Raw genomic sequence first — 23,844 nt, 5'->3', positions numbered from 1 at the left:
CTTGTAGCTGTATTTCCTTTTTAAAATTTCATACTATCAATTTACTTGGTAAACTGTGCAATAAACACATTTTTAGGGTAAGAAAAATAAATTGAAGGGTGGGGGCGTGGGGCTAATGAGGTATAAAGGTTCTTTAATTCAGTTTCGAAAAGGATTTTACTCTTTTTTGTCTGCTTCAAGTGTGGAGGGCTGGCGTGAAGAAATGGTCTTAGGAATTGGATGGACAACAACTCTTCTTTATAGGGATAGGGAAGAGAAGGTGCTTCTTCTGTCTCTTGGTATTGGTGTGGATTGTCTTCTATGCTTGCAAGTGTGTATCAGTGTATTTGTTGTGGGGAGCATCGTGTCTGACTCAAAAGAAAGTGCAGAACATGGTTCCCAGGAGAAGCTTCACATATATAGCAAAGGAAACAAGTCAAAAAATGTAGTTAGCACTTGTGTTATCTGTTTTGTGTTTCCTGTTTTAGGCTTTTAGTTGCTGGGAGAGTAATACTAATATGCTGCTGTTGTGTTATGCAATTTTGTGATTTAATTATGCTTTATAATTTATTTATTATTTTATTTTAAAACGATTTTTTTAGTTGAACCACGGTTGGACCGGTTGGATAAGTAAACCAATGAATCAGTGACTAGAGCGATTCGATGATCAGTCTGGTTCTCAGAATAAAAGGAGACAAGCTGTCAAACGCAATTACAGATGAACTTAAGCGCTATGATATAAATTTGCTAAATTGGGAAACTAATGTAAGAGACCTGGAGATGAACAACACCTTACAGCAAGGATTGTATTTTGCTACTACTACTACTACTACTACTACGACTACTATATTTTTATTTTTATTTTTATTTGGCTAAAACATTTCTATATTTGCTATTTTTGCTGTGATTACCAAAAGATCGATACCGTAAGCTCCCTAGTTACATTGAATCAAAGCTTTTACCATTTCAGAGAGGTGTAAGGTATGTAGATGTCTGCTACTTTTTTCAACAGCAGACCATTTTCTTTATATGTATTGGATATTATGGTATATTTTTTCTGTCTTGTAATCAGCTCTTTTATGATGCCTTGATTTTTGTTTTAGTTATATGTTTTCAGGTTTATTTTGCAACATGGAGGACTTGCCCTTTTAGCAGATGAAATGGTACTAGGGAAAACTTTGCAGGCAATTCATTGACTAGAACATTTTTGTACCTTCAATCTGCAGTATCTGTAGTACTGTTTTAATACTTGATGTGCATTTAGTGAAGTCTTCTCATAGTTTCTGCTTATTAATAGCTTGTAAACATGTCATGTATATATATTTTTTCCTATGCTGTCTACAATACAAAGATGAGTATCTTAGTAACTTATATTAAAATTAGCTTATGATAGAAATAGTACTTGGTACTACTGTAGTATCTCTGTATCTGTGACTTAATAAAAGATATTGCATGTCAATAAATGGTAGAATCAATATAGACAGTAGAATTACCTACCCAAGGCAAAGCAATTTCTTCCTCTTTCTTGTCTGTTTGTCTTTCCCCTTCTCCTTTTGTGTTTTGTTTTTTTTTTTGGAGGGTGGGATGGATATTTATTTTGTGGGAGTGCCACATTATGTGTCTGTTGCATGTATAATTTTTCATATCTTTATTCAGGTTGTGATTGTAGATGAATCATACTATCTGAAGAATCTCAGGAAAAGACTGCAACTCTTCGGGTTATAAAGGTGACAAGCTTCAAAGCTACAATTACATGCTTGCTTCTGGTATACTTGCTTTTAAAATATCCATTTGTCTATCAAGCATAGAAATTTGTGGGAAAAAATTGGAGAGAATAAAAAAGTATTTAAACAAATAAGCAACAAAAAGAAATACCTTGATGTTTGCCATTTTGGTTAACTACGTCGCGTTATATCAATCAATACCTTGATGAGTTTTTTGAGGGTAGTCAACCCAGGATGGAAGATGGGGCCAGAGTCAATCTTGTTGACCTTGGCACGGGAAGGTGTGTGCAATACTCTTTGCGGAACTATTGGATTCCGGATCCAAATCGGTGCTGTTCTTCTCGGGGCTCCTCCCATGGAGCGAGATTTCTTGCAAGTAACTGTCCATAAGAAGTGTGTCTACACCATGGAGAACCGGAAGCTTGCTAATTATATGTGCCACGCCTTTGTTTGGCCACCTACTAAGGGTGAAGATTTCAGCATATGACAGATATATGATAGTAACATTTCTTGTTATTTACTGTGGCTTTTTATCCTCCTTTGTCATTTTTAATAGGATTTATGAATGAACAATGAATTAAATATAATGTCTTTGAGGATTATGATTTTGCTTGAATTATGTCTATATTCTCTCTAGCTCAAAATTATCTGTGTTTTTGAGATATTTGCACTATTGCTGTTAGCATTCACTCATCTTAGTGAATTTAGAATAAGTGATGACATCTTGCTTATGCTTTTTGAGATATCATGGAGTTCATTCTGTTGTTAACATAAATAAGTGATGACCATACTTGAATTAACAAGTCATTGTTTTTCCTGGGATTTTAAATAAATTATAGATTTTACTTTTGCACCATGCTTTTTGATTGGTTATCATGATTTGATTTCGAGATAAGGTAGAATTGCAATTTATCATGTCTCTTTCTCATTTTCAGTTAACATCTATGTATTCAGATATGAGGAACCTTTTAGATTTCAATTTAGTACTTGGAAAATATATTTATTTTACAAAATTTATTAGCATTGTTGCGCACACTGGTTTATTGAGTTAATTTCGTCAATTGAAAGTTACTAGATCGGAAGTAAAAATAATCGTCGTGAAGTTTGGTGATGTACTAGATAATGAAGACTCTATTCGGGATAAGTATTCGGGTGTCAATTATCCATTGTGGTGGCTGGATGATTTCTTTCAGCGGAGTCACATAGAAATCTGTCAATTTTGTCATATTTTATGCGTATGACTCTTGTAGTCTTGCCAAACATTGAATTATAAGATGATTGCAATGTTAAGCTTTCATGTCTAGGAGAAAAATTATTATTATTTCTGGTATTTGGAAAAGTTACTCCAAGATAATAGCATTTTTATGCTCTTGAAATTATAGATGAACTTGGCTAGCTAACTCACAAGTCAATATCACAGACCATATCATATATATGTATCTATATGTTGAACAAGAACACGTCAGTATATACATAATCAAATTCCAATACTGAGCTTTCATCAATGAAAGTTTATTTCATGAAACTGCCTCACTATGTTTTGTTCTTTTCTTTTATCTCAGTTCTGTATTTACATTTTACAAGGAAAAATCACAAATTGTCAATGATAAATAAATTGTCTCGAACTATCTCCAAACAAAGAATCATCAATGATCTTTTGTCACCCTGCAGCAATTAAATAATAATGTCATAGTGTAGTCTTAGACAAACAGAACAAACATGGAAATTAATGTTAAGTTACCGAACCTTTTAGAGGTGCTTGTACTTCTGGTTTTCTTGTTATCATCCGACTTTGTTGATGAAGTCTCCTTCTCTTTTGCAGCTGCTTCTCTCTTCATTTTCTTCCACTCTACTTCCATGGCTTTTGTCAGTGCATCAACTTTCTTTGCAAGCATCTGAAATAAACATCTTTAAGTCTTTAGTTCAATTTGAGAAGGATGCTTAGGTGACAAGGCATTAATTAATGACTATCACCATTACCTTAATTTCTTCATCTTTGGCTTGCAAATTACTGTCTTTAACTTCACAAGACTTCCTCAGATTGATGACTTCTTTTTGAAGCTTATCATACAGAAAACCTGAGACCACATCTTCACTGCCAAAATCATTTGCTATCTTGCTTTTTGAATCGTCATCCATGTCCACAGCAGTGTTTCTAATTTCTGCTGCTTTGTTTTCATCACTAAACCTGTTCAACTTCATGTCTGTGTCCACATGTATCTCATTCTCCTTTTCACCACCATCAACAACTTTGCTTTGTGATGCCCATATCCGTTTCTTCAACACATTTTCAGCAGCACTATATCTCTTTCTTGCAGGGCTCCCCTGTTTTAACATCGCAGCAGCATTGTCTGTGATCATGTTTTTGTTATTTGGCTGCTGAAACAAAGAGCTTCCAACAGCAGATCCCCTAGGTTGTGATGTGGATCTCTTTCTCAGTCCACTACTGGTAGTTAGGAAACCTAAGATGTTAGACTTTTCTTCTTTTGGAGACTGAGAAAACGCATTCGAATTGGTTGCGTTATTTGAGAATTGCTTTAAACCCTCTTCTAGTGTCTTTAGCCTCAGCTTCAGTTTATCCTGAAAGAAACAACCACATATGTAAAGATTTGTTATGGATGCTCACATGCACAAACTAAGAAAAATACCTTCAACTGTGATTCTGCCTTTGATGTTCGCTCTGACATAACTAGCTTGTCTTTCAACCTTTGAATCTCTGCCTACATATTAAACACACAAATTCCTTACTAAATTATATAGACATTGTTATAGCAATACTATTAGCCTTTCTTGATTGTGACCATATGTACCTGCATAATCCTCCTCTCTTCAAGCCATTGCCTGACAGGCATGACCTTATCATTTTCATCCTTCCACTCATTAGCTACAACGTTTGCAATTCTATTGGCTGAAACTTTTGCCCTTGCTAGTTCCCTCTCCAATGTTTTCTTCTCCTCCTGCATGATGGTGCAACTCCAAGTTACCACACATACTAACCAGCCAGATATTATATGAGAAAATGAGTTCAAGATATGTCTACTAGCAGCTCGGAAATCTGCCGTTGGTAATCACGAATGGCATTAGCAGTGGCTCCGCTTGCTAAGATGGTTTCCTCGAGTTCTTGAATGGTTTGGCTAAGCTTTTCAACTCCCAAAATCTTCTGGCGGTGTGTTTTCTCTAGGATTTTGTTTTCCTCCTGTTTATGGCAGCTGTTATTTAGCTGCATTACAGTTCACAACAGAAAGAAAAAATGTGAGAAAGGATAGAGATTCTTGCCTGGCAAATCTCAATCTGTCTCTTCAAATCCATGTTCTGATTTTGAACTTCCTCAACAATTAGAGCCCTCTCTAGTGCACTTCGCAAAATCCTCTCTGCTTCTAGCAGTGCTGACTCTTTCGACTTTGTGAGTCGTTCCAAAGCTTTCTTATCCTCTTGTAGTGCTGTAATCTATGAAGCCAAAAGCATGTTACATGGTTACTATTATTATTATTATTATTATTATTATTATTATTATTATTATTGTCAGTAAGTAAAGTTCATACATTAAATTAATTATTTGACAAATGCATCCTTGCGGGGAGTTGCATTATTTGTACCTCATTCTTGTATATTTTAATCTCAGCTTCAAATGGAGCAATGATGCTGTCAATTGGAAGAGAATCATCATCCATTTGATTTGCATGTACCCTTCTAAGAGTTGCTTCTGCCGCATATTGTGCAGCCAATGCACATTTCTTTTCATCTGCCAGTTTCTTGATTTCCAGATTCTGCATGGCAATAGATTTAAAAAACATGCATTTAGATATACTAAACATGATTTCAAATTCCATGAAATAACAGGACCAGACTATACAGCACCTTCTGTTTGAGATGATCCTCAGTAACTCCAAGCCTCTCCTCCAGTTTATCAACATCACTTCTCAACTGGCAGACTCAAAAGAGAATAGTTAGTTCTGAGAAGCTCTTATATATGTTTTGTAATTATAATGCAACTGAAATACAGAGAGACTAAAACATAAATACCTCTTCTATGGCCTTATCCTTTTGAGCTTCAGTTAACTTGAAGGTCTTGATTTGACCCTGGCAAGTGGCCAATTCCTTGCTCTTTTCTGCAACAACCATTCTCTTTTTATTCATTTTGGCGTGTGCAAATAAAAAAGAACAACAACAAACTAGAAAATTACAGCGAGCCATGCATAAAAAGAAAGCATATCAATATGAATATGAAAGAACCTTTGAGGTGGTTTTGCAAACGATTAAGCTCCAACAGCAGCGGATCTGATGGTTGGACAAGTTGAACAACATCATCTCCATATTGCTCTTCACCGTTCATCACCATATTTTCCCTCCTTTTTTCTCTGACAAATGCACTCACTCGGTTATATATATGCACACAAGTGAAAAATGACAAAAACAACGTTGAAGTTTGATCCCCTTCTTGTGTGTTACTGTTACTGGTAAATGACAAAATAGAATGAGTCCAAAAACATCAACAACAAAATGAAGGTTCCAGTGCCAGGACAATGTATAATAGAATTTGAATGAAAGAAAGAAAATGGAATTGACTTTCTCCCTATACTTAAGCAACTAAACTTAGTCATACATTTTAAAATCAAAATCAAAATGCATCACACGCCGGCCAAGCCGGTTACTATTTGTACTTGATTAAACATAAATTAAGGTTAATTGGGAACTTACCTAATAATAATAATAATAATAATAATAATAATAATAATGATAACGGTTAAACAATTTTGCTATACCTAATACTTCTTTTCATAACTGATAAAGTTCAGTTTCTCAATCATTTTGCAGGGTAACCGATATTGCTGACACCCTTTGCTTCAGTTTTCAATCTTAATTAGTATTAAGGTATCATCACTCACCAATCAGAGTTTAAGATAATTACAAAGCGGACAAAATTATTACAACTTCTTAATCTTATCCATTTTATTGTTTATATCCTTTTAACCTAAGAGATAAGAAATTAAATGAATGAAGAAATGACATGTATTCATGACTAGAAAGTGACGAACTAAAGGTGGCTTCCAAGGACAAATAATTTGGGATGAATATATTGGTTGATCTTTGCTTAAAAGTATAAGAATAATTAAATAAAATGATACAATTAAAGGTGAAAAACGTACACGGGTCCAGCTGTTTCTGATGAACAAAATGGTCGAAGCCAAATGGCATATATTTTTTATGCATGCGACAAAGGGAAGGCATTATCAACAGCGAAATTAGGACATTAAGAATTTAAGATAGGGTTTGAGGCTAATGGGTTTTCTCATCAAATATAATTCAAGTTTATAATTCTTTTAGAATTTTGCTATATATTAGTAACCATTCTTTTGATAGTGATTTAATGAAAGTGGAATCAAGCTAAGCTTTTGATACTTTGAGTTGGCGGATTAAAATTAAAATAAAATAATACATACTATAAAGTACCAAACCAAAAAATATTAAAATTAAATAATAAACATGTAAATTAAGATACAGTATTTTATACATACCGACGTAAGCCTATGTGTTAACACGATTGAAATAATCGGTGTACCTGGATTTTCTCCCGGATGGATAAAATAAGGGCTTGATTGATCTTGAATTGGACTTGTGTTGTTCTTCGAAATCTGAGACTGAAGAGTAGTGAGTTGATGGAGGAGATTGGCTAGTGCGTTTACATCCATCTGTACTGCGTTGTTCTGATTGTCAGCCATTGTTGAGAAATCAATGAATCACAGAATAATGGGGATCCAGATCTTCTTCCTTCTAACTCGTTGATCAGAACAGCTATGTTCAAACAAAAAAGAATCTTGTGAAATAGCCTCTCATCAAATTCTATTGGGTGAGTCTAAAGGAAGAGGTAAGAAAAGGGAAAAGAAAATTTCGAAAGAAAAATTAGGAAAAGAAAGAAAATGGCAAAATTGGCAACTAGATTCACAGCTTGATTGCTTTCCACGCTCACCGCACCATGAAGAAAATTTCATGCTCTAAGCTATTCAAGCTGTGATGTTGATGGCCAGAAGGGACTAAAAGAGGGAAAAGAATAAGTTGTTCTTATTTTGAAAAGGATGAAAAATCCCTTAAAAATATTTGAGTTTTAATAACCCCTTATATACTATGTACTCCTTATGTACTCCTACTATATAAAAAAATACAAATAAAAAAAAAAATCTAGGTAACACACGTTTAATAAGATCTTAATAATTATTATTCATTGCAGCATTGTTTAAGGGAGAAAGTCCTCCACAGTCCACACACCAAATTATGGTTGCTTGCAAAATGGGCATGGGCTGAACCTTCCAAAATTCAATCTGTGAAATCACCAACTGAGCCCAATCCCTCAAGAATTCTTAAGGAGACAATTCTTAAATTGAATAAGATGAGATAAAATAAAATAAATTAGATAATGACAGTTGCACAGGTGACAAGTGACAATGCTATGTTAAATTTCAATTGCTGAAATATAGAGAGAGATTGAATATTTGAATCATATATATGTTTTGGTCATAGAACTTATAAGAACTTAAGTAGATGGCCATATATATTATGTCAACAAAAGTATCTCTAACCTTAAAAGTAAAAAATATGTAAGTTTGTCAATATTTAAATTTATCAAATATAAAATACAATTTAGATTTGTTTTGTATCTGTTTGTTTTATGCTCCACCCTCATGTGTCGAGCTTCATTTGTTTCAAAAAAAATATACCAATTTATAATTTCAAAAAATTACAAGCACACTTCAAAAATAAATAAACAAACTCACTCTTAGTCTAAGCAGAGATAATCTATTCAAATTTTAAGTAAATTAATAATGGCAATGATATACGCCTTTGTATCAAGTTATCAGCACGTAGAATATAATGAATTGCATAGTGAAGAAAATTTCATACTCTAAGCTATTCAAGCTGTGATGTTGATGGCCAGAAGAGACTAAGAGAGGGAAAAGAATAAGTTGTTCTTATTTTGAAAAGAATGAAAAATCCCTTAAAAATATTTGAGTTATAACCCCCTTATATACTATGTACTCCTTATGTACTCCTACTATATAAAAAAATACAAATAAAAAAAATAATCGAGGTAACACCCTCCCGCAAGCTAGAATTGTATAAATCTAACAATCCTAGCTTGGAAACATTAGTAGAGAAGGGACCCGGTGGTAGAGCTTTGGTAAGAAAATCAGCAAGTTGGTCTTGGGACCGAACCGGCATAAGATGAATGAGACCAGACAGATGTTTTTCACGAACAATGTGGCAGTCTACTTCAATGTGTTTGGTTCTTTCATGGAAGATGGGATTGTTGGCAATATGAATAGCTGACTGGTTGTCACAGAATAGGGTGATAGATTTTTGAAGCGGCAAACCATGAAAATCCATTAAGAAAGACAACCAGCTAGCTTCACAAGTGGCAGCTGCAAGAGATCTATATTCAGCTTCTGCAGAGGACTTGGCAACAGTGGTTTGTTTCTTACTCTTCCAACTGACAAGAGAGCTTCCAAGCATGAAGCAATAACCAGAAATAGAGCGACGAGTATCGGCACAGGTAGCCCAGTCAGCATCGGCAAATCCGGTGAGATGCATATCAGAAGTAGAGGAGAAGAATAAACCAGTTGCAGGTCTACCTTTTAAGTATCGGAGCACATGAAAAGCAGCCTGCAGGTGAGAGGTGGTTGCACAGTCCAAAAACTGACTCAAACGCCCCACAGCATAGGAGATATCAGGTCTAGTGTTTGTGAGGTAAAGGAGTCGGCCAATAAGTTGTCTGTAAGTAGTGTTGTCTGTTAAAATGGTACCCGACTCCTTCGAGAGTTTCTGACTATAATCAAATGGAGTGGAGAGAGGCTTGCAATCCAGATAACCAAAATCCTTGAGAAGGTCCATGGCATACTTCCGTTGATAAATATGAATTCCCGAGTTGGAGCGTGCAACTTCCATTCCCAAGAAGTACTTGAGATCACCAAGGTCTTTTATTTTAAAATTGTCATCTAAAATCTGCTTGATGGAATTGATTTCATCAATGTTATCACCGGTTAAAACCAAATCATCCACATATACTAGGATGGCAGTGAAGCCTTCAGAAGATTTCTTGATGAAGAGAGAATGATCATCAAAAAACTGCTTATAACCAGCATCAACAAGAGTCTGAGTGAGCTTAATATTCCATTGCCTGCTAGCTTGCTTAAGTCCATATAGAGACTTTTGTAATTTGCAGACCAAACCTGGTTGTGACACATCCAAACCGGGTGGTATCCGCATGTAAACTTCCTTGTCCAAATCTCCATGAAGGAAAGCAGTGTTGACGTCCAGCTGTTTCAAATGCCATTTCTTTGCCGCTGCCAATGCCAATATTACTCGTAGAGTAGTCATTTTGACAACTGGACTAAATGTATCACCATAATCCACTCCTTGCACTTGAGTGAATCCTTTTGCAACTAGCCTGGCTTTGTGCCTTTCTATGGTGCCATCGGGATTGAATTTCACCCGAAAAATCCATTTGCAACCCACAGCCTTCTTGCCTTTTGGAAGTTCAGTGAGACACCAAGTTCTATTCTGATCCAGAGCTGCTAATTCAGCTTGTATTGCCTTTCTCCAGCATTCATGTGCAGCCGCTTCCTTATAGGTGCTAGGTTCTGAATTTGAGGTGATAGCTAGAGAACGAGACTTATATTCTGGGTTTAGTTTATCATATGACAAATATTGTGAGATAGGATATAAAGTGTTAGAGTTGGCAAAGTTGTTAGGATGCGTTGTGTGGGTTATCATACAATGGTAGTCCTTCAAATAAGCAGGCGATCTCTTGGCCCTTTCAGATTTTCTAGTGATGCAGTCATGCGGGATGATGTAGTTTTGTGATGCAGGTGCAGTGTTGGTGTGTGGGGTGCTAGTGGGTGCAATGGTATGTGAGGAAATAGGTGAATGCATTGAGCTTGAGAGATCTACAGTTGAATCTGTGAGTGTGGTATGTGTAGGTGATGGCAAATGATGTGTGGATGGTGTATCATATTGAAAAATGTCAATGCATTGTGGAAGAAGAGTGGGTGTCATAGTTTCAGTGCTTGTGGAATGTGAAAATGGAAAATGAGTTTCATAGAAAGTTACATTTCTAGATATGAAAATTTCTTTTGACTTCAAATCAATAAGTCGAAAACCCTTTGTTCCAAATTTGAAACCGAGAAATGCTGCTTTTCTAGCTCTTGGGTCCAATTTTGTTCTTGAATTTGTTAACGTGGAGGCATATGCAAGAGAACCAAATACTCTTAAATCTGAAAGATTGGGTAATGTACCATACAAAACCTTATAAGGACTGACATTATCCAATTTAATACTGGGCAGCCTATTAATTAGGTGAATAGCGTGAGCAACTGCGTATTGCCAAAAACAAAGTGGAATTCCTGATTGAAATAACAGTGCTCGAGCAACACCTAAAATGTGCTGGTGTTTTCTCTCTACAATTCCATTTTGCTCTGGTGTTTCTACACAAGAAGTTTGGTGTAGAATGCCAGTTGATGCAAAATAGGACTTTAGAGTGAATTCTGGTCCATTGTCAGTTCTTATACACTTAACTTGTTTTTCAAATTGTACTTTGACAAAATTTACAAAGTTAATAACCAATTGTGATGCCTCAGATTTTGTTTTCATAAAAAAAGTCCAAGTAAATCTACTCTTGCCATCCACCACAGTCAAAAAATATCTATGTCCTTCATTGGAAGGGACAGAAATGGGACCCCAGATATCCATATGAACTAAATCAAAACAATTCTTTATTTCAGTTGTGCTAAGATCAAAAGATAGCTTCTTTTGTTTTGCAAAATGACAGGAGTCACAAGGAAATGTTGAAGCAGTGCAATCTATAAAAGGATAATCTTTTTTCATTAAAATTAGTCTATGCATAGGTATATGTCCTAATCTAAGATGCCAAATCTTGTTATGCTCAGTTTGTGAAGATGCTATGTTATGAGTAGTGGTAGAAGTTGCTGCCAATGAAGCTTGCTTTATTGAAGGGGATTGAAGGTGAAAGCATTCTATTTCTCTACTCATTGTATATAGCCCATCTCCGCACTTAGCAATGCCAATCATCTTCGATGTGGATTGATCCTGTATCTCACAACACTTATCATTGATTAACATTTGACAATGTAAATTTGAGGTTAATTTTGACACAGAAATCAATTTGAAATCAAAGGAGGGAATGTACAAAACATTTTTGAGAAAAAAAATTTTTTAGAAAATATGATTGTGCCAACAATGGTGCTCACAGTTTTGGTTCCATTTGGCAATATCACATTTGTTGGAGCAATATTTTGAAAACTTGCAAAATCTTTTAAGTCAAAAGTCACATGATCTGTCGCACCAGAGTCAATGACCCAGTCAATGACCCATAGTGCAGATTTTGGAGTTATAATACTCATAATTCTTGTATTAAATTGTAATACAATGATTTTACCTGGAGTGGAGGTCTGAATAGAATTAACCTGATTTGCATTATGAGGTTGTTGCTGCACACTTTTGCCTTTGATCAGCTCCAACAAGGCAAATTTTTGTTCTGGAGTGAATTCAGAGCTTGACATTCCAATGTTCTCTTGGAGGCAATGGAGCTGGGGGTGGTTATCATTGAGTACATTAGCAATTGTGGTGGGATGTTGCTGCCGCTGCTGGAAATGGGAGGGGTACCCATGTTTCTTATAGCACACATCTTCTGTGTGGCCAAGTTTGTTGCAATAAGAGCATACTATCTTAGCTCCACGCCCTCTACCACCTTGACTTGATCTCCCTCGCCCTCTTCCTCTGCCTCTATTAGATGAGGAATTGAGCACTTGTGATGTAGTTGTATTTTGAGTGGAATTGAACAAAATTTTATTGTTGTCCATGTTGGTCAACTGTCTCTCTTGCTGTGTTAGCATAGAAAATACTGCGTTTAGGTCTGGTAGGGGTGACATGAGCATGATTTGTGATCTGACAGTAGAGTATTGTTCGTTCAATCCTCTCAAAAGTCTGACTACTTGATCTTCATCTCTGTATTCTCTTATTTTTGATAGTCCGCAAGAACATGACTCTGCACATCCGACACAGTTTGGAATGGATCTGAAATTGTTGAGCTCCTCCCAGATCTGTTTGAGTCTTGTGTAATAATCAGTGATGGTCAGATCACCTTGCTTGATGGCAAAAAGTTCTTCCTGGAGTTCTGCAATTCTGAACCTGTCCCCTTGGTAGTACCTGTGCTTAAGTTCCTCCCACAAATCAATAGCAACATTGAAATTTTTTATTATAATTTAAAACCATAATACTTGAGAGACAAAAAAAATTTGTCTAAATAGTTAGAATTTGTCTTATTTAATATTTATTTATTAGTTCTGTTAGATAGACAATGACTTTTGTAAACAATATGAATAATAGACTCTAAAATGGACCTAATAAAGTAAAAAATCACTCCACCCCAAATTACCTCTTAAACCTTAATATTAAGATAACTATATGCACACCTAGTGAATTGAACATCCATCCGTTGTTAACTATGTATGAGTAAATTGAATCAAAAGAAATAACCATTCTTAATCAACATAATCATTTGTATACCTATTGAATTGAACATTCAATATATCTATTGTTTACATTGTTCGGTATTCTCATTGTCTCTCTATACTTTTCCTTTATTTATTGAAGGATGCATTAAATAAAGTCAAAAGTAGTAAGTGTTGGCAGTTTTTGTCTAATCTTTTTTATTACCAAATATTTTCAATTTTAAAATATGTCTTTAGAATACAAGTTAGTTAAATCCTAATTATTATGATGATATATTTTATAGTATCTACAAATAATACATATTATAACTTCATAAAAGAGTGAATTTATCTCTCAAACACTCACATTTAGACAATTTAAACAAAAAATTTGTAGGCATAATAGAATTGCTCTTATTACTAAGATACTAATACTAAATACTAATACTAAAAAATGGTGGACTATACGAACAAAAGTTTCACTCCAAAGCAAATCTATATCCGACTATTAGCTTGTGACATTAACAATGACCTTTTCATCTCTTTCATGAGATTGAAGTTTACCTATATTGTTCCAGAGTTTTCTTTGTGTAAATAATGGTATGTAATAGTAATATATTTAAAGAAAAGAAACCTTCAACCCAAAGGAAGTGCAAAAATTAGCCCAACCATTCCCAATTGTTGATTGAATTCATTTGTGCTCTGCTCTTGTTGATCAACAACCTAAGTATTTGTTTGTAATTATAATTAAATCATAGCAAATTCTCATCTTTTTTATCATGCTCTAGAAACAACAAAACTTACATTAGGTAAAATTGGCCAATATATAGGTCATTCAAAGTTTGCTGCTGAAAATATTTTTGGAAAAAGTTTATAAATGTTTGACAAGTTATAAAACATATGACAACTCAAGTTATTGAAAGTATAACAGATCAATTAATTGTGAATATTACACTTAACAGAATTTTACTCGCCAAGAACCGATGATTACATTTACACAAGCTTATTTCAATGACTAAAATGCCCCTTTTCCACAAAATGATTAATCCACAAGTAAAAGTTCTAGTACATAACCAATGATCAGTTGTATGTTATGCAAGCATTTTCCGAATCAAAATATGAGAGAATAATATTTAAATTGTATTGCGAATTCAAATGATATCAGCTTCTGTCAGAGTTCCTGATTTATCTACATCTAGTTTTCTAAACCATTCCAATACATCGGAAACATCTTCATCGTTGATCTTTCCCATTTCCTTCAACTTGTATACAACAAACTCTGCAGCACTGAGAAGAGAAACAATATAATGTGTGAGATTAATAAGCATCACGTATAATAGTAGTGCAATAATTGCATTATACATTACCTAACAGATTTGTCTCCATCAAGATCAGCAGCTTCAAGATCAGGACGTGAGATTTTCCTAGAAAGAATCATTTTGGCAAGTGATCTTTGTCTTTCATCAGTGTGCATTTCAGCAAGATATGCAAAACATTGAGCTAAGCAAATGGTGCTACTCAATATCCAAAACACGGCAAAAGCACGACCAATTCCAGTTGAAAAACTCTTATCCCCATAACCCAAAGTTGTCACTGTGGAACAAACACAATACAATGCATCCACCAAATCAAGATCCTCAACACAAGATAGGAAAATCACTCCCACTGTAATAAGCACCAAGAAGGTACAAATTGCAACCAAGAACTTGTGTTTGGCCTTGTTGCTATTGTTGTTAGATTGAAACTCTTTGTCAAGCTCTTTGTGCATGGCCTTAACAACCAACATTTCTTGCTTCTCAACAATGTAATCTGCTGCTTTGTTAAGAATCAAACCAACGAGGGCCATTCCGGTGAAGACGTAGAAGCATGCAAGTAGTTTTGCCACTGTGCTTTTAGGGACAAGATCTCCATAACCCACAGTGGTCATTGTCACAACACACAAGTAAAGTGCATCAAGAAAGGGATTGGTTTTTGTACCTTCAATTTGGTTACTTGTCATATAGAAGCATAGGGTACCTCCACCTAGGTACATTGTTAGCCACAACAACACTGGTTTCAATTGAAATTCTGCTTGTTCTGTTGAAGGGTTATTATTGTTATTATTATTATTATTATTATGGACTATAACTACATGATTACTATTATTTTGTTGGAGATTGTTGATTGTCTGTGACGATGAATCTGATGAAGCTGTGCCATAATTCCTGGTGGACCTTCTTCTCTGGAGGTCACTTTTCTCATGATAATGATCTCTTGCAAGCAATGACTCTTGTGCCTCATCAATTCCCATCAATAATAATATAATATATACACTTATTATTTTTAATTTTTCATGCAATATTAATGTTACCTCATTATTCCTGATGAAATACAACGAATTTTCAAAGGCAGACACCAATGGCATACAAGAAAGACAAGAGTAGATTATTCATGTAGTGGTTTTAGTTATTACCTGCTGAGAACGTCGCTTCTTGTGTATATCGACTTATTAAAGAAACTGAATTTCACTCTTCTTGTTTTCATTAAATTAATTAGCAGAACTAGCAATTAATTGAACACACACACAAACTAAACAACGTGACCACTGACCAGAACAATAATGTCTCTTATGCTTCCAAGTGGACATCTTAACACCTCAAAACTCCCAAGTTTCTTCCCCTTTAATTAGCTATCCAACCCAAGGTAACACGCGCCACTAATAATATACACGGATAAAAAATTAATATATTTTAGTCAAAAGTACTAAATTAAAATTAGTCAGCTAATATATATTTGTATATAAATATGTATTATTTAATTTATTTTTAATATATATATTTTATATTTTTATATATATTTTATACTAATAATTAAAATTGATTATTTATTTTAATGTATACATATCAATTATCATAGTTGATTTTAGGAAGATCGTAATTTATAATTGTTTCACTCGATTTTTGTATAATTTTAATTAAGTATCAGACAACAGATACGATTCCTATAAAAAAAGCGGGTTCGATCCAAAAATTACTTAGCAATAATGTCAAAATATATTGAGTCAAAAGATTAATGGCAAAATGAATAATGCGAAATAAATGATTACTAAAATAAGAAAATTTAAATAAAATAAAAAACAAAGAAAGAAATAAAAAAAATGAAAGTGTAAAGAAAATGAAGAGAAATGAATTAAACATAATCAAAAGAAAATAAAATGAAGGGTGACTTCTAATATTAAAACTGTGTTTGTTTTTGAGAATAAGATATGACAAGATACGAAGAATAAAATAGGATAAGACATCGATGAATAAAAACACAAAATTTTATATTCTTATATTTTATTTAATAATAAACTAGAATAAATTATAAAAATATAATTTATTTTATTTATTTTATTCATTTTTTTGTATTCTGTTTGTTAAATTAAATTAACAATCTTATTAAATGCAGATGTGTTTTTTAATACAACAAACGTAAGAGTCTTTTTTTTTTTCTTTTGAAATTGTGACAGATTTTTTTTTTTTGTGACTAATTTTGATATTGTAACAGATGATTAGCAATGAATTAGATATTGGGTAAATAATTAATTAAGCTCTTTTAAAAAAAATAATTTAAATAATAAATAATTATATTAAAAATAGTTTATAAATAAATTGTTTTATGTTTAAATTTTTTATTTTAAAAATATTTATTTTAAAAAATAGGATAAAAATTTTTTATTATAACAAAATATTTTTTTAATTTTTCTACAAATTTTAAAATAATTTTTTAAAAAATTGTAATTTAATTTTAAAAATTATACTAAACATTAATATTATTATTTTTTATAATCAAAAGTTTAAAAAAATTATTGTTAAAATTTTTCAAATGGCATTTAAACTTATTTATTTTGTGATCAGCGAGCGAGGACACTTGCACCTCAGCACGTGCTTTCTTAATTTTTATACGTTTTGGTGTATTTGGGATCCTTTTTTTTTTATTAGTTATTTATTCCCACTTAAATATTCGAATGTGAACTTGTGAATTCGTGTCCTTTCTAGTATTTTCCACATATCAACCAACAACAACATAATAATAATAAATTTTGGTGAATTTTAAAAATTAAAAAATTGATGAGACAATATAAAATTCTTGTCTACTTTTAAAAAAAATAAAGTATAAAGACCGAAATTTTAAAAATATAAATTAAAATTTTAATAATATTTTTTTAAAAAAATATTTGTATTTAATTTTTTAAATTTTAAATATATCATTTAATTTCAAAATTTATCTAAAAAAAACTAAACATAATACTCGAAATTAATTTAATTTCTATCTTTTTATATCTGTGTCTTAGCCTCCATTTCCATTTCAAACCCAACCTTACGGTTTGTGAATGCTTGGAATGCGTACCAATTTATGCTACTCTTAGCTAATAATATTACATTTCACCCTTCCATTGTTATCTATGGATCTTCAGCTGTTGCAATTGGTAAATAAATAAATAAAGCAAGTGATAGAGAGGTAGAAGAGCAAGAAGAAAAGACTATAGAAGAAGCACGAAGTGGTTATAAATACCAAGAAAACTATACACTAGTTATTAAGAGCTTACTGACATATCCGCAACATTGTAATAAAAGGAAAAGAGTTATTCATCAGTGATGAACAGCAACACATACATGGGACGAATATGAGAAATAATTAATAACTATACTGCAATCGGGGGAGTTTGAGCTTCAATCCTGATCTCCTCCTTCATTTTCCTTATGAACTCTTCAAACTTTCTGTTCAGTTCATCTGCATTCGCCAATTCTTCTTCCTTTCTTGCATCCTCAACTTCAACTTCAACCACTTCTTCTTCGCTATTAATTCCTTTCCCTCCTCCTCCTTCTTCATGTTCTTTTCTTTCCTCAGTTTCTGCTAACAAAGGTTCATAATCTTGATCAGCTAATAACAATTCTGATGATGATACTTGTTCATAATAACATTCTCCTTTGACTAGCGGTGCATCATAGAGTGAGTTGCTGGCAAGAAAAGCAAGAATGACATTGCAGAGGAGGAACATGTATTTCCTTTGAAGGGTGCGAGTGAGATTGAAAAAAAGGAACGTTGAGAAGTAAGCATTCAAAGACTGTGGCAGTATGGAGAACCCTGAAGAATACCAAACAAACAAAGCAAACAAAGAGACCAACACAACATACTGCACACTTCTTCTCAATAACCTCTTCAATTTCTTCTCACTCTCATAATAATCATGCCTTCTTTCATCCATCTATCTATTAAGCACTTTATATCTTTCCTTATTACTTTCTATTATTATTTATGTGAAATGAACACACGCACCTCGCGCTTTCTCTCTATACAATCTTTAACATAGTTTCCTGGGCTCATATCTAATTTATTATATTATATGAAGAAAAGATATGTATGAACAAGTGGAACTCTCAAATCAAACTATTAATGATACGGGTAACATACAATAACATTAGAAGCAAACCACATTAATAAAAGTGGGTCATATACATGTTTTATTATAATAATATTATGTACTGTTTGGATAAGGAATCCCATATGCATAAAGCTAAGAATGGGCGAAGATGCGTTACCAATATACATCAATTCATCATTTGTAAAGAAAGAGAAGCTCTGTGAAGTTTCTAGCACTCCCCACACACATTTCGTACATGCACCTTCTCTTCTCCAATTAACGCGCTTGACCATTCAAACTTGAAAATAAGAAAACACTCGATCTTATTCACGTCCTAAAACTTTGACTTCCTCATGTGTAAGCTCGAATAATAACAATTATATATGTTTCTTTTTAAATAAATTTTTTTGGTAGCTTCTAATTTAGTTTATTCAAAAATCAAAACGATCACTCTCATCTATACACGAAACCTGTTGAAAAAACATTTGAAATAGTTTACTACTTTTGGGTCTGAGTAAATTCACTAACCAAACATTACTTACACTCTATCTGATCCCGACTTTTTTTTTTCGAAGAACAAAGTGCACTTTGATCGTCTTAAAATCTCAACCGGGTCTCATTCATCTACAAAATTGTACAAATTAATTCCTGTTCTCGATTGATAAACGGTGATTTATCTGAGGTATCCAGTAAAACTTGATGTGTCATGTTAAAGGGACTAAAAATTCTCTCAAAAAAAAAAAAATAATAATAAAAAACTTCTCTTCTTCTCTTCTCTTCTTCTTCCCCTTCTTCCTCCCTTCTTCTCCTTGGCTCTTGAACCTTCCTCTTCTCATCTTCCTTTTTCTAATTCGTTCTTTTTCTATGTGGGGCCACTTTCTTGCATATGATGAGGTAGAAGGTCCTTTTGAATTTGATAAAAATAGTAGTAAAACAAGAGGGTTTGCGTTCTTCATGTACAAGACTGAAGAATGTGCTAGAATTTTTTTGGATATGCTAGTGGCGGTCGGCATGATAACGGATATGGAATGCAGCCTTCGGTGCCGTCTTATGGATACCCTGTTCTAGCTGCTGCTGGTGGCGTTGGTGGGTATGGTACTACGGTTGGTGGTGGCGGTTATGGGAATTAGCGGTCCAATTTCCAGTGAGTATGGTGGGAGGTTGGAAAAAAAAAATTACTAATTATTTATGTCAGATGCCGAATAAAATATTTACCCTAATTACTAAGAAGCAGAAAAGAAAAAGGAGAAAAAAAAAAGGCTGCATTGCATAAATGTCTTGCGGAAAAATTCATCATGATGTCTGGCTATTATTGAATTTATTAATTATTTATATTATGTTGGTGTACGTGGTAAAGTTTGAGTTATTACTTAGTAGTTTTTCTGTGAATACGGTTTGACACAACATATTAGATGGCAGGGCCGCAGGGGTCTAAGTCTATCATCATATATCAATAATCACAAATACTATTTGTATGACAAAATTAGTGACCAAATGTGTAATTATATATAAATATAATTATTTTTAATATACATATAACATAGTTAATAAATAATAATAATAATGTTAAAAGGTTAATAAATTTTGTTATTTTTAAATATTAATTAATCAGCATTAATATTTAAAAGTTATTTAAATAAAATTGTTAAAAATATTTTTTTATAAAGATGTTTTGTATTAAAATATAATTTATTTATTTGGTCATAATTTAAATAAAAAAACATTTTTATAACATTAAAATCTAATTTTATAATTCATCATCCAAAAATATAAAAAAATTACATAAAAACAATTATAAAATTTTAATTGAAGTACTACCCTTAATATTTTTATACACAAATTAAAAAAAAAAACCTAAATGTAACAAAGTGTTAAATGTTTAATACTATCCAATTGTTAGCTAGCGATACCCGAGACTTTCACTATTAATAATGTAGGAAAAGTATAGGTTTATCAAGAGTTCTGTTGTATTTAATTTGGATTGCTCTTCACAAGGTTAACTAAAGGAGAGTTGTGCAGTGTGTTTGAAAAGCAGAGTCACATAGCATATATAGGGACGCTCGTGTGGTGGGGATCGGAATAAATGAGCAATGAAGAATAGGGTGAGACAAGTCAATAAATCACTAGTATCATACCACCACGCCGCTTGTCAAAAGCAACTAGCCATGCCTCTACTTTCTCCCCTGCTCTGGGTTCTTGTTTCATCCACACGGTGCATGCAATTACTAATTACACTCTGCATTCACTTCATTTTCACATACCTATGTGCATCCCTATTACAAGCTATACTATACTGCCACTTCTTTACTACATTGCTGAATGCAGAGAGCCAAAGAATTCAGAATATTTAATTCCAGGTTCATGCTCTTGTCAAAGTGAAACTAGAACTATATTTAATGAATGGCCAATTCTTGCATGGAAACAATCTTGAAAAGTAAAAGCATATAGGTTCCATGTTTCTCCTTTTTGTTCATTTTAAGCGGTAATTGTGTTTCATGTCGTTCCCTTTTTATTATATCATAAATTCATAATTAAGGCCCGGGCAAGCACACGTTCTGCACGCAATGAAACAGAGGAATTAGAGGTTCCGAGTTCTGAGCATGAACTGAACTTATAAATGAGGGTCTGCGCTATTAGTAGTAGCTTCCAAGATTTTTTTTTAAAAAACCTGCCTTGGAACCTAGCAAAGGGATTATTTATATGTTATATCTCATTCTATATAAACTTGCAGTATATTCATTTCTTCTACTACTCAAATAACTAAGTTTGTTGTTTATTCAGGATGGGGTTTGTGGTCAAATGTTCTAAAGCTCGAAGCATTTGCATGGTGTCCATGGCCTTTGCCCTAACAGTGCTCCTAGGTAACACCTTTACTTTGTGCATTCCAATTCTGTTACATAATAATAATGCAACAATATATGAATGGTGCAGTGAGGTATGACGTGTTTCAGGATGAGATGTTATTTTCAAAGAGAAACACAACAATGATCAAAACTAGGAAGCATTTGAAGAGGCCTACTTCTGCCTCTGGTATATATATATATATACACATACACTTTGGATGAGATATTTGAACCATATTGTGTTGCAAGTTGTTAACCATGAAATGAATTGAAGGTGTAGATGTGGAGGACATGAACCGCATAGGGAAGGCATGCTCAAAGGAGGACATAGCCATATATACGGGGGAAGCGGCTCCTCTACCAAGCGGGATACCTTCCTATGCAGTTCAAATAATGAACAAGTGCAGCAATGATTGCAGCATAGCCAACATTAGGCTTCACTGCGGCTGGTTCAGCTCCGCTAGGTTGATCAACCCAAGACTGTTCCGCCGCCTCCGATATGATGATTGCCTTGTCAATGATGGCCGGCCCCTTCCCCCTGCCACAGCCATCTCCTTTCAGTATGCCAACACTTTCCGCTACCCTCTCACCGTTGCATCCCTCGTTTGCTTATAGACTCTACTCGCCAACTCTCATGTTTTCGATCAGTTCATGAAATCTATGTAGATGGTTCCATAAAAGACATCTTCAAGCGAATTGTCAAGCCGTTTTTGCCACCTTTATTGTATTATATTTATTTATGGTAAAATGCACATTTTTTTTCTTTCTTATTTCCTACTAAATAAAATAGCTCTATTATTTTATTAATAATAAAGAGAGTGAGAATCGAAAGGAAAAGTATTCATATTGGAGTTTGGAATACAATATACATAAAATTATTAGTAGGCATAGTTGTAAGTAAAGTCGGAAACACCAACCATGGCAGTAAGAACTTGAGAAACAATGAAGATGGAGGCAGCGAAGATGGCGATGACGAGGATGGCAGAGATAGGGTTCTTGAGGAGCTCCAGGATGGGCTGCACGATGGTGTATATGGCACCCGTGCTCACAGTCAGCGCGTACAGCGCGTATCTCCTCACATTGTCCCAGAACTCCTCCACAAGTGGGCCTTCTGGGCCCAAAGCCCACGCCCTCTGACCATCCAGCCCACTCATAACCACCAATATTCCCACAGAAAGGGCAGCTCCCATGATCACAAGCTTGCAAGTGGAATAACGGCCATTTGGAATTGGAACCACGTCCACGCTTGTGCGGTCAAGGGTAATTGGAGTTTTCTGTCTCAGACTCACTGCTAGTCTTGAAGCTCTGTGCTGTTTGAGTTTTAAATCTGTACCAGAGGACGATGCTACTATGTTTGGCTTGATGCCTTTCACAAATAATAAATGATGACGCTCTGAGAAACAAGGATTGGAAGGCCTTGCAATGTCAAGTTCTGATCTCAGGCTCAGATTCTTCAACATCTTCTTGAGTAACTTATGATAGCTCACACCAAAATTAGTGCAAAACCAATACTCGTTCCTCTTCTTCTCTTGTGTACAAAGCACATCTGCTGAGACTTTAGATATCCTCCGTATCTTATCTTCCCAATTCCCATAGCTTGGCATCCATCATCCATGTGTAGCGCTATGTTATCCGCCTATTTTTATTTTTTTAGCACACCCTATGCTGGGCTTAATTGCTCACTTTTGCCACTCATATCTTCAAATGTTGGGCCTTATTTTTTAAGGGCTCCCAACATTTAAGATTTTTTAGTTTGAAAATTCTTCTGGGCTCGCCTTAACAATAATTAGGTTATATGACCAAAAACAAACAAAGAATTAGGTTAGGATCCTAGTTGAAATTAAAAATAACTTTTGGAGAAAAAATTGAAAAATTTTGAACGACCAAAAACTTCAAAAAGGTTTAGATGGTGGCAAGATATAAAAAAATTTAGAGAACCAACTACAACATCCAACTCAAGTCCCTCTTTTGTATTTCTATTTTTAAAATTCAAAGAGTTGCAAAAATAAGAGTGAAATTCGATTTGTAAGAAAGTTACATGCAAAAAACAGATCTCTAAATTTCTTTTATCATTTCTATTTATATAATTTTTTTGGTAATTCAAAAAAAAAAATCTCACAAAAAAATCTACGTGAGTAAAATCATCAAATTTTAAAATGAAATTTTATTTTTATGACAATCCCCTTTTTGTCCTTTTGAAAAAAAAAATTATGCCTCGTTATGCTGTCTTGAACTCAAAATCTTGAATTGATATATAAAAGAACAAAGAAAAATGTTAGAACATCAAGATTTATTATTTTTTATTATTATTTAATTATTAATTCAATTTTTTTAGTCTAATTTTTTTAATTTAATAATCTAATTATATATATTATTTCATATTTTTAAATATTGATGACAAACTGATAATA

The 23,844-nt window shown here is 33.7% G+C and overlaps 5 protein-coding genes across 7 annotated transcripts; 1 reads left to right on the top strand and 4 right to left on the bottom strand.

Annotated features, from left to right (window-relative positions):
* Window positions 1–2,794: 2,794 nt before the first annotated feature.
* On the bottom strand, window positions 2,795–6,505 carry LOC130971369 (microtubule-associated protein 70-5-like). Of its 2 annotated transcripts, XM_057897106.1 has the most exons (12): window positions 6,467–6,505; window positions 5,937–6,061; window positions 5,727–5,812; window positions 5,562–5,627; window positions 5,300–5,470; window positions 4,980–5,150; window positions 4,744–4,899; window positions 4,514–4,660; window positions 4,352–4,423; window positions 3,684–4,283; window positions 3,450–3,598; window positions 2,795–3,368 (listed from the first exon to the last, which is right to left on the bottom strand). In XM_057897106.1, the coding sequence occupies exons 1-12, from the start codon at window positions 6,481–6,483 to the stop codon at window positions 3,350–3,352; spliced, it is 1,779 nt and encodes a 592-aa protein (XP_057753089.1). In that variant the 5' UTR covers window positions 6,484–6,505; the 3' UTR covers window positions 2,795–3,349. The 2 variants fall into 2 exon arrangements, with proteins under 2 accessions (XP_057753089.1, XP_057753088.1); XM_057897105.1 differs by lacking the exon at window positions 2,795–3,368 and having other exon boundaries at window positions 3,375–3,598.
* A 7,689-nt stretch (window positions 6,506–14,194) lies between these two features.
* Window positions 14,195–15,781, bottom strand: LOC130946041 (two pore potassium channel a-like). The gene is made up of 2 exons (XM_057874724.1): window positions 14,572–15,781; window positions 14,195–14,491 (listed from the first exon to the last, which is right to left on the bottom strand). Exons 1-2 carry the CDS (start codon window positions 15,606–15,608, stop codon window positions 14,356–14,358), a joined length of 1,173 nt encoding a protein of 390 aa, XP_057730707.1. The 5' UTR covers window positions 15,609–15,781; the 3' UTR covers window positions 14,195–14,355.
* A 1,993-nt stretch (window positions 15,782–17,774) lies between these two features.
* LOC130963602 (uncharacterized) lies at window positions 17,775–18,915 on the bottom strand. Of its 2 annotated transcripts, XM_057889788.1 has the most exons (2): window positions 18,769–18,915; window positions 17,775–18,079 (listed from the first exon to the last, which is right to left on the bottom strand). In XM_057889788.1, exons 1-2 carry the CDS (start codon window positions 18,881–18,883, stop codon window positions 17,871–17,873), a joined length of 324 nt encoding a protein of 107 aa, XP_057745771.1. In that variant the 5' UTR covers window positions 18,884–18,915; the 3' UTR covers window positions 17,775–17,870. The 2 variants fall into 2 exon arrangements, with proteins under 2 accessions (XP_057745771.1, XP_057745712.1); XM_057889729.1 differs by lacking the exon at window positions 18,769–18,915 and having other exon boundaries at window positions 17,775–18,559.
* Window positions 18,916–21,162: 2,247 nt separating this feature from the next.
* On the top strand, window positions 21,163–22,073 carry LOC130962830 (TPD1 protein homolog 1-like). The gene is made up of 4 exons (XM_057888997.1): window positions 21,163–21,174; window positions 21,372–21,451; window positions 21,522–21,620; window positions 21,708–22,073. Exons 2-4 carry the CDS (start codon window positions 21,373–21,375, stop codon window positions 22,046–22,048), a joined length of 519 nt encoding a protein of 172 aa, XP_057744980.1. The 5' UTR covers window positions 21,163–21,174; window position 21,372; the 3' UTR covers window positions 22,049–22,073.
* A 179-nt stretch (window positions 22,074–22,252) lies between these two features.
* Window positions 22,253–23,038, bottom strand: LOC130962822 (uncharacterized). The gene has a single exon (XM_057888988.1). The coding sequence runs from the start codon at window positions 23,035–23,037 to the stop codon at window positions 22,312–22,314; it is 726 nt and encodes a 241-aa protein (XP_057744971.1). The 5' UTR covers window position 23,038; the 3' UTR covers window positions 22,253–22,311.
* Between the last annotated feature and the right edge of the window lie 806 nt (window positions 23,039–23,844).

Source organism: Arachis stenosperma, chromosome 1 (assembly GCF_014773155.1).
Source record: "Arachis stenosperma cultivar V10309 chromosome 1, arast.V10309.gnm1.PFL2, whole genome shotgun sequence".
In the NCBI taxonomy this organism is placed as follows: Eukaryota; Viridiplantae; Streptophyta; class Magnoliopsida; order Fabales; family Fabaceae; genus Arachis; species Arachis stenosperma.
The sequence above is the reverse complement of the archived record's forward strand: the minus strand, read 5'-3'. Positions and strand labels throughout refer to the sequence as shown.

Excerpts from the sequence above, each read along its gene's own strand:
- LOC130962822 (XM_057888988.1), bottom strand. The coding sequence starts at position 23,037 with ATGCCAAGCTATGGGAATTGGGAAGATAAGATACGGAGGATATCTAAA.
- LOC130962830 (XM_057888997.1), top strand. The coding sequence starts at position 21,373 with ATGGGGTTTGTGGTCAAATGTTCTAAAGCTCGAAGCATTTGCATGGTG. Across the intron at positions 21,452-21,521 it reads TGCCCTAACAGTGCTCCTAG|TGAGGTATGACGTGTTTCAG; the intron begins GTAACACCTTTA and ends TGAATGGTGCAG. Across the intron at positions 21,621-21,707 it reads GAGGCCTACTTCTGCCTCTG|GTGTAGATGTGGAGGACATG; the intron begins GTATATATATAT and ends AATGAATTGAAG.
- LOC130971369 (XM_057897105.1), bottom strand. Across the intron at positions 5,628-5,726 it reads AGGATAAGGCCATAGAAGAG|TTGAGAAGTGATGTTGATAA; the intron begins GTATTTATGTTT and ends TGAGTCTGCCAG. Across the intron at positions 5,471-5,561 it reads AGGATCATCTCAAACAGAAG|AATCTGGAAATCAAGAAACT; the intron begins GTGCTGTATAGT and ends ATTGCCATGCAG.
- LOC130963602 (XM_057889729.1), bottom strand. The coding sequence starts at position 18,434 with ATGGATGAAAGAAGGCATGATTATTATGAGAGTGAGAAGAAATTGAAG.
- LOC130946041 (XM_057874724.1), bottom strand. The coding sequence starts at position 15,608 with ATGCCATTGGTGTCTGCCTTTGAAAATTCGTTGTATTTCATCAGGAAT. Across the intron at positions 14,492-14,571 it reads GATGGAGACAAATCTGTTAG|TGCTGCAGAGTTTGTTGTAT; the intron begins GTAATGTATAAT and ends TTCTCTTCTCAG.